Source organism: Palaemon carinicauda, chromosome 8 (genome assembly GCF_036898095.1).
Source record: "Palaemon carinicauda isolate YSFRI2023 chromosome 8, ASM3689809v2, whole genome shotgun sequence".
NCBI lineage: Eukaryota > Metazoa > Arthropoda > Malacostraca > Decapoda > Palaemonidae > Palaemon > Palaemon carinicauda.
Window position 1 is genome coordinate 130,083,146 of NC_090732.1, and position 9,941 is coordinate 130,093,086.

A 9,941-nucleotide genomic window follows, 5' to 3' on the forward strand; every position below is an offset into this window, starting at 1 on the left:
TATATATATATATTCCATGTGTGATTTGCTATTTATGTGTAACTAGGTGAGTGTGTGTAAAATTGAAAATTGGAATTGGAATTTTGGATTTGCCAATCAACGATGACAGAAGAAAATTTTATTTTAGCTCGACCTTAAAAATATCTCGGGAACGAAAGCGATATCTTGATTGAATCTTTTTGTCAAGAATCTATTGAAGGAAACTTTACATTTGTGTTTATAGAGGACCTGGGAAAGACAGTAAAACACCTATTTATAAACACCTATCACTGCATTTCAACTTTCTCGATAAAAATGCTGGTCTAGCGCAGTTAGTAGGCCTACATCATAAGCGGTCTTGTATATAAGTCACGTGCTAATTACATAGCTAATAAATAAGTATATGTAAATAGGCCTGCAGTTTCTGAAGTTTAAAACATTACAGTCCTGGTGGTTGATGAAAGTAATGAAAAACACGGATCATTTAATCTTATCGTATTGCTAGATTACAGGACATAAGAATAAAACTACTGTAGAGTGAGTTAGCATCCATAATATTACAAGAGGCTACTGTAAAAGTCTAACGCGCGGTGTACGTGTATCCAAGACTTACAAATCGAATGAAACATGAATGTCAGGGCAACATTGTTTATAATCTATAGATAGTATATTAATCCAATTTTCTCTATATTAATTGTAATTTCCATTTTGGATGTAAGAATGACTTCTTGGACACTTTCAAAACAACCCAAGTAACAGAAGAAATCCTTACGCTTCTTACCTCACTTGTATCTTTCTGTTTTCTTCTCGCTCCCTTTGAATTTGGTTTCCTTTCACGATCATTCCTCTTCTTTTCCCTGACTCCCTTGGAGGTACTTGGCTTTGGTCGCTCACCTTCGTCAGGACCAAACAGGTCAATGACCCCGTTGTTGACGAGGTCATCTCCAGAATCATCGCTCCCTTCCATCATTCACAGCAAACGTAACAAGTAGTTGACGAGGGGTCGCTCGGAAGACAGATAGACTACAGCGAAGCAACTGTGAATTCAGAGAGAATAAGATGTCTCCTGTTTTATATAAAAGTAAGCTTACATATGTAAACTAAAACGCAGTTAGGTGTACATTACCTTAGCAGTTATGACTGTCGACACCTTAATTTATCTTTATTCTATTCTTTATTTTGTTTTATTAAGTAAAATAAACAATTACACAAAATATAAAAAGGGGGAAATAAAGTCTTAGCTGGAAAGCTGAAAATTATTTCAACCTGATCAGCTCATCATGAAATATAATGGCTTACCGAATTCGTGAACTTAAGAATCCATCAGCATCGTGAGATCGTGAGAAGAGATCGCGTTTAACCGTGATCAGCTCTAACACAGATTTTGCTTTCCTATATGAATAAGTGTGTTAAGGACACAAGGCCTTTTTACACAAGAACACACACACACACACACACACGAACTCGCACAAAAACAAATCTAAAAGTTTGGATGCGTTAAGCCCTGTGTCCAGCTCAACAGGTAGCTGAATACTCGACAGAAGATTCAAGTTGGCCCTTGGCTTTCTCCCCCTGATGCCCCACGATGTAAATAGACTTGTAAAAGAAGCAAGTAATTGGGGAAGGGGAAGGAGAAAAGGGGGGAGTTACATACAAGCGCCAAAATAGTGCACGCGGAGAACGAATGCTACAAAGCTTGGCACCACAACGCTCAAATGGGATGACCCGAACGAGCCTATGTTTTCTGTTTCTTGTGACGCTGCGTTAGGGGCCCAGAGTAACTAGGGTATATTGCTGTCTCTCTTGGAAATCTCAAGAACGTTGTTTAACGACTGAATGCCAATGGGCCAGAGGATTCTGTTGTGAAAGTAAGGAGAGAAACGTGAATTATTCTTTCTCTTTCCGAAACAGCTATCACGCATATTCAAGCACTATTATGTGCAGCATTATTTCGGAGAAATGAACAGTAGTGAAAAATTGGCTAATCTCCATAATGATGGGGGACCAGGTGTGATGTTCAACTGGTATTAAAAACATTGTGCAAGGGAGCACTCCACAGGTGAACATGCGAGTGAGGAAATTGAAATTTCTAGTTGAGGAATTCGGCACAATTATAAAACACAAATATTTACCATGTGTGTGTGAGAGAGAGAGAGAGAGAGAGAGAGAGAGAGAGAGAGAGAGAGAGAGAGAGAGAGAGAGAGACAGAGAGAGAGGAGAGAGAGAGAGAGAGAGAGAGAGAGAGAGAGAGAGAGAGAGAGAGAGAGAGAGAGAGACTTTTTATACCAAAATACAAGCCAGTGTTGGAAACATCAATTAAATGCAATAGATTCACATTTTAATACACACACACACACACACACACACTATATATATATATATATATATATATATATATATATATATATATATATATACATATATATATATAATATATATATATATATATATATATATATATATATATGTGTGTGTGTGTGTGTGTGTGTGTGTGTGTGTGTGTGTGTGTGTGTGTGTGTGTGTGTGTGTGTGTGAGCAAACACACAAACACAGGGTACTTGTAAACATATGGAAACAGATTTGATATGCCTATGGAAGCCAAGGCAATTGTAAAGGGGGATTGTTGAAAGATCTCTCCTAAACGGACGTGAAGTGTGGTTGCTATAGGTAAATGAAAATAAAAGAAAGTTGAAGATGATGCCAGGAATAGTTTACAAGATATTATTATTATTATTATTATTATTATTATTATTATTATTATTATTATTATTATTATTATTACTAATTTCTAAGCTACAACCCTAGTTGGAAAAGCAGAATGCTATACGCCCAGGGGCACCAACACGGAAAATCGCCCAGCGAGGAAAGGAAACAAGGAAATATAAAATATTTCAAGAACAGTAACATTAAAATAAATATCTCCTATACATAGGTTGGTGAAAAGAGAGCATAATTCGAAGGTGTTAACAAGGGGGGCGAGGGGTTCCTAGTGCTGGATTAAAAGAAACGTTTTAAATATAGGGCATTAATGATATATGGGAAATACGCGAGTGCGTGCATGATAAAGACGAATAGCGTATGTATTATGGGGTTAGGCCACTGCTGATCAGCCATTTTATCATTATCATTATCATCTCCTCCTACGCCTATTGACGTAAAGGGAGTCAGTTAGATTTCACCAATCATCTCTATCTTGAGCTTTTAAATCAATATTTCTCCATTCATCTTCTGCTTCACGCTTCATAGTCCTCAGCCATGTAGGCCTGGGTCTGCCAAATCTTCTAGTGCCTTGCGGAGCCCAGTTGAAAGTTTGGTGAACTAATCTTACTTGGGGAGTGCGAAGAGCATGGCCAAACCATCTCCATCTGCCCTTCACCACCTGCCCAATATTCTTCTGAGGGCTTTGTTCTCAAATCTACAAAACCTGTTTGTATATGAATCAGTGAATATTATACAGCGTTTATATTCACACGGTGATCATTTCAACCTCCTTGGGTTCATCTGCGATTCATCAGAAAAAGTGTGATTTATGGCAGTAAAGCAGCCTATCTATTGCTCCTCTTAGGCAAAATGGCTCAGTATTGAAAATGGTTATATATATATATATATATATATATATATATTATATATATATATATATATATATATATATATATATATATATATATATATATATATATATATATATATCAGCATTCTTTTATGTAAGTTGTTATCACCTGTGTTGTTTGTATTGATAAGTACTAAAAAGAAGTATTAAATCAAAAGCTCAAGATAGAGACAACTGGCGAAATCTAACGGAGGCCCTTTGCGTCAATAGATGTAGGAGGAGATGATGATGATGCTTATGAAAGAGAAAAGTTTATAAAGTATTAAACTGGAATTTTCATTATTGGCCCTAATGCACTCCCTAAAACCTTCAATGCCAAAAAAAAAAATACGGTCTCAGAGTGAAGTACTCTTCCCCCCCAAAAAATAAATTCTAAAAACAAATCAGATTTCTATGAATACCAGTAAAAGCTAGATTTTACAATCAATCTATTTTCTCATTACTTTTTTTTAGTTAAAGTTTATTGCAGTGTGTAATTCATCCAGTTTGCCAAAGAGGTGTGGTAGGTTCTAGAGAAAACAATTGGAAAAAAAATCGTACTTAACTGGTAGTGCTAGCATTCCCCTAGCTGCTATAGTGTATCTCATAGGATAGTGCCTTCAGGCATTTGCTTCTACGTCACAATATATATATATATATATATATATATATATATATATATATATATATATATATATATATATATATATATGTGTGTGTGTGTGTGTGTGTGTGTGTGTGTGTGTGTGTGTAGACAGACACAGATACATACATAAACATACACACGCACACACACGTATCAGTATATATACTGAAAGGGTTTGTGTATCACCATGATCAGCAAAGCTGTACTAGTCAGGGTCATACATACAACGTTGGTTTGCTGTGAGCGACGAGATCCAAGTCTCCCACCATCATCAGTCCGCAGTGGCCAGAGTGGTGATGAAAACTGGTCAAACCCAAGAAATGAACAAGAACATGTCCGAGGTCTTTGTCCTTTAGCGGCCTAGAAACGGATGCATTAATTATTGTTTGGTGTGTGTGTGTGTGTGTGTGTGTGTGTGTGTGTGTGTGTGTGTGTGAGAGAGAGAGAGAGAGATTCAAGATGTGCAAACATTTCGGTTCTTCGCAAGTTTTATTTTAAGAGTTGCTTACTCAGTTTTCTTTTTCACTTATTCGTGATACAACACAGTTGACTGACCACCAGGTATATTCTTGAATCCTTATGTCAAAACATAAGAAACGTTGCTTTTTTCAATAGAAGAGTCAGCTGTAGCTCAGTCCCGAGGGACACCAGGTAGAAAAATTGACTTGCTGTTATAAAGACTATTTCTAGCCAAAGACAAAATTCATCTTAGTACTATATACATTCGAGTTAAACGAAGCCCATCTTCTCATGAAAAACTTTCTCCTGCACTGGAATGCCAAGAATCAGGGGTAGCTGGGAAAACAGCTGGGAAATCAAAACTCCTTCTGAGATATTCATGAAAAGGAGTGGTAAAGAATTGTCCAAATATTAGAAACGTGATTGAGATGATTTGGGCCAAGTGATGACCTCAGACTAATATGACCAATTAATTAAGAGCCAGAAAAAGGAAAGACCTAAATTGATCGAGAATTATGATGGATGTAATGAAGCCACCCATTCTTGTGAATGAGGTAGTCTTCGATGCAAAGCTTTGGTAAGAAATTGCAATGATAAAAACAAAATTAACGGTAAGTTGAATTAATGGTGTTGCAGTAAGCTCAAGTCCCAGATTAAATCTGAGACAAATATGGGATGAATTGTAAGAAGGGAATGGAAAAATATATTTTATTAATAACTTAACTGTTTTTTTTAGATAAAAAAATGCTTTTTGGAAAAAAAAAAGATAACTTAGGTAGATAAATACCATCAAAGACTATTAGTACTGCTTAGACAGGAGAACCAGCTAGTTGTCATGGAAGTTTTCCACATCTTTTGATGCAGAATACTGAGGCTATATATCTATATCTCTATAAACTTAGGATATATAAGAAAGTGTAAATGTTATTGGACACAAAGGCAATGTATTGACATTTATGTGGTGACAGATGTGCGAAAACATACAATTCGGAGAGAAATTAAATATAGTAACTGGGCATGACAACAAAGGGCTCCAGCTTCAGAGTATATTGTTACTGTACCGTCCAGTACAGTCTTCTTCTTCTTCTTCTTCTTCTTCTTCTTCTTCTATTAGCGTGCCTTTTCCCCATTCGTATGGGGTAAAACGGTTGCCTTCTTTTGAAGGGCTTTGCTTTGGCTTTTGGGGTGGACCGTAGTCCCGACCGGATGCCCCGCCTGACATCGCCTAGAACCCGGCATCATATGTTTATGTGTTGTCCCAAGGTGATTCTACAAATTATCTGATAAATTACAAACAAATAGGCTACTTGGACAGTCATTGCATCTCATATGCATGTTTTGGTGCCTAAACATATTACAACTTTTTCTCCGCGTTAGCTTTTGTATTTGAATTTATCATACTGGTTATAACAGAAATATTTGGTCTGATTACAGGTATTTTGAAAGTGACGAAACTCTCGTAACAGTCGTACGACAAAAATTCTCATCTCTTGATTAAATTATTATATACCTGATATTTTTTACTCTATATCTGTGTTAAGAATTCCATAAACTTCGAAACTTCGACGATTTGAAAGACCCCTAGGCTCGGGGTAGAGCATGTTGTTATACTTTTCCATCATGTAGAATCTTTTTGTATGACGTTATCTTCCCAAGACTTGTAATAGATGATTTCAACATTACGGTTTTCTCAATCTCAACGTGATTATTCTGGTTGATTTCACATCGAGGAGCTTAATACCCGTGTCATGAGAGAGAGAGAGAGAGAGAGAGAGAGAGAGAGAGAGAGAGAGAGAGAGAGAGAGAGAGAGAGAGAGGTAATGTAACTTGAGAAATTAAGAAAAAGAAGGACGCCACCTTTCTATTGTTTACATTCAACAGCACCAAAACAAATCATGGCGAATGCGTTCCCAGTATTGATTCCTTGGCGCAAGGCACCAAAATGTCATTACTGTCTTTGTCTGAAATATTTTTCAAATGGAGAATTTATATATTTTAAAGTATTCTATTTCATTTCATAGAGCTTACCATTACATACCAAAAAACCGAATAGACCTATACGACGGAAGGACATATAAATTCATGAGGTAGGGCGCGAAAACAGAGGGGCAAGGAATAAAAGTAGGCCACGAAGTAAATACCATTCTCTTTAAACTTAAACATTGCTTTGGTGGAATTGTTCTTAAAGGGACGTTGTCCAGATGCTGTTGCTTGATTCTCTCTCTGGCAACGCATGTTTTCTTGGCAACTCTCCCCACTAGAGGTCGTTAATTGGCAATGAGAATTTAAAAGGTTCGTTGTTCTTGGTTAAAAAGCCTTTGAAATTGCATAATAATAATAATAATAATAATAATAATAATAATAATAATAATAATAATAATAATAATAATAATAATAATAATAATAATAATAATAATGGCATCTTTACTATTATTATCATCACTATTATTATTTTCTCAAATACCCTTCAAAATCCTTATTTCGAAATCAAGGCGACATTACGCAAATACACCAAGTAATGTCATTTACAGGAATTACTGATCCAATTGGTTTTGGTACAGCAAAGCAAAGAAAGAAAGCTTAGGGCAACAAACGCATATCGCATGATATCCGTTCAAAAGTTGAAGTCAACAGAAGATACATGCGCAGGTACAAGTATGAATATTGATAAGTGGGAAAAGATTTCTCTGATGGTAACTTTCGTTTCATGTTTTTCTTCGACAGTATTTAATCATCGTCTTCAGAAAAGGCTTATGATTAGATTTAATGTTTGGCGTTAATAAATTCTAAAAACGGATTCTCATTTCCTATTAAATGGTGTGATGTAATCAACATCAGTGCACGAATATTCTAGTTGACAACAATGTAAAAAGGACGTTCAGATTATCTACAGTCAGTCAGTCAGTCAACAACATTCCCAACCCATTTTCTCTTTACCGCCTTATTGATCTCACGATTTCGGTGGCCACTGAACAAAGTCCTAATTGATCAATACGTCAGTTGAAGTCATGTCCCCAGACAAAAAAACCTTTGTTAAATGGGTGTAAAACGCATTACATGCGTCTGTTCTTGACTCTTAAAACAAATTTGTGGGAAAATCTTTCTCTTACACACACACACACACACACACACACACACACACACACATATATATATATATATATATATATATATATATATATATATATATATATATATATATTTATATATATATATATATATATATATATATATATATATATATATATATATGTATGTGTGTGTGTGTAAGAAAAAGATTTTCCCACAAATCTTTCTCTTACACACACACAAACACACACACACACACACACACACACACACACACACACATATATATATATATATATATATATATATATATATATATATATATATATATATATATATATATATATATATATGTGTGTGTGTGTGTGTGTGTGTGTGTGTGTGTGTGTGTGTGTGTGTAAGAAAAAGATTTTCCCACAAATCTTTCTCTTACACACACACACACACACATATATATATATATATATATATATATATATATATATATATATATATATATATATATATATATGTGTGTGTGTGTGTGTGTGTGTGTGTGTGTGTGTGTGTGTTTGTGTGTGTGTAAGAGAAAGATTTGTGGGAAAATCTTTTTCTTACACACACACACACACACACACACACACACACACATATATATATATATATATATATATATATATATATATATATATATATATATATATATATATATATATATATATATATTAAGCCGTTTCTCTAGCAGGAGAGCCTCCAGAGTAAAAAAAAAAATAACAGTAACACCCATATTTCTTCATCAACTGCAATATCATTGCTGAACTCTTTGTGTAGAAAAGCTTTTACATCAATAATCGACTCATATATCGACGTAAAAGGCCCATTAACAATGCATTAGGCGCCTTACTCTTAAAATACTCTGATTCATACTTCCATGCCAACAATAATTATTATATTATATTACCACTTTTCTCATAACATCAGTTCTTCTTACACCACAAAAGACGAGTCTATATTATGTAAACAGTGCATTCAGTATCAATCTTTTCATTCAAACTCACATTTCACTTTTACTAAGGAGAGTTGATTCAGCAATCTCTTCATACATTCACAACTTTAGTCCATTTCTTTTAGCTATGCATATTTGCACCGACTCGCGGCGGTGCCCTTTTAGCTCGGAAAAGTTTCCGGATCGCTGATTGGTTAGAATTATCTTGTCCAACCAATCAGCGATCCGGAAATTTTTCCGAGCTAAAAGGGCACCGCCGCGAGTCGGTGCAAATATGCATTGCTAAAAGAAATGGACTATAGGCTTCCACAGACAATTTAGCCTCGTAGTTTTGTACACACAACAGCACTGCTACTTTTATTTGCTTCGTTTAGTACATGAATCGTACCATATCCATTTACATTTACGCCCAACTACTTACATGAGATGGTGTGGGCACGTGTCGAGGATGGATGGTGGGGAGGGAGTGAGGAGGGCTTGGGAGGAACCTTTTGGGGGAGAAGATCAAGAGGGAGGTACACAACTTTACTCTTGCTGATGTTTAACGTAAATTTTCTCCTCTTGATATTACAATCTTGAATTATTTCATTAGTTTATAGTTTCGTTTTACTGTCAATCAGCAAAGTGTTATCTGCAAAAACAACTTTCCACACTCTATTCATTACTAATTTTCTTACCTCACAGCTTCTCTCCTAAACACGCATTCCTTTCTCTGGCATTTAACATATCTCCATCAATAAAGATATTAAAAATTCATGCAGACAAGACACCTTAGTCTCAGATCTTCTTTCACACCAAGCCAGTCACTTACCTGCTATCAGATTCTAACACATATTTCACTTACATCTTTAAAATATTCCATTACTCCCAAGAACTTATATTCTATAGTATTCCATGGACAGTCTCGGCACCATCCCATCCACATTATATCTCTAACGACTCTATCGTCATCTCTAGCTACTTCCTGTCTCCTCGTATAAGTTTCTTAATAAACATTTGATCCGCACAGCTAAACACACTGTTATTTCCCTTCCTGTCCGACATATATAATGAGAATGACAGATAATTAGATGAACATTAAGAATAACAGAATGAGTCGCTAGAGATTGCAAAAGAAGCAGGGGAAGGAAGAGAAGACGATGGATTGACGAACTATGAAAGTTTTTGGGCATAAAAAGACCATAAACAAACCCAAGTGGAAGGACATATCTGAG

The 9,941-nt window shown here is 35.5% G+C and overlaps 1 protein-coding gene across 2 annotated transcripts in view; it reads right to left on the minus strand.

Moving 5' to 3' along the window:
- Positions 1-9,941, minus strand: part of LOC137645921 (GTP-binding protein 2-like) — a 71,283-nt gene that overhangs the window by 44,622 nt on the left and 16,720 nt on the right. Inside the window, exons 1-2 of one of the 2 annotated variants that reach the window (XM_068378971.1) lie at positions 1,279-1,508; positions 761-1,016 (exon numbers count right to left, since the gene is read on the minus strand). In XM_068378971.1, the coding sequence (XP_068235072.1) occupies positions 761-949 (189 nt within the window). In that variant the 5' untranslated portion in view covers positions 950-1,016; positions 1,279-1,508. Of the gene's footprint in view, positions 1-760; positions 1,017-1,278; positions 1,509-9,941 lie in introns of those variants that run through there. The other variant, XM_068378972.1, reaches the window with a different exon arrangement.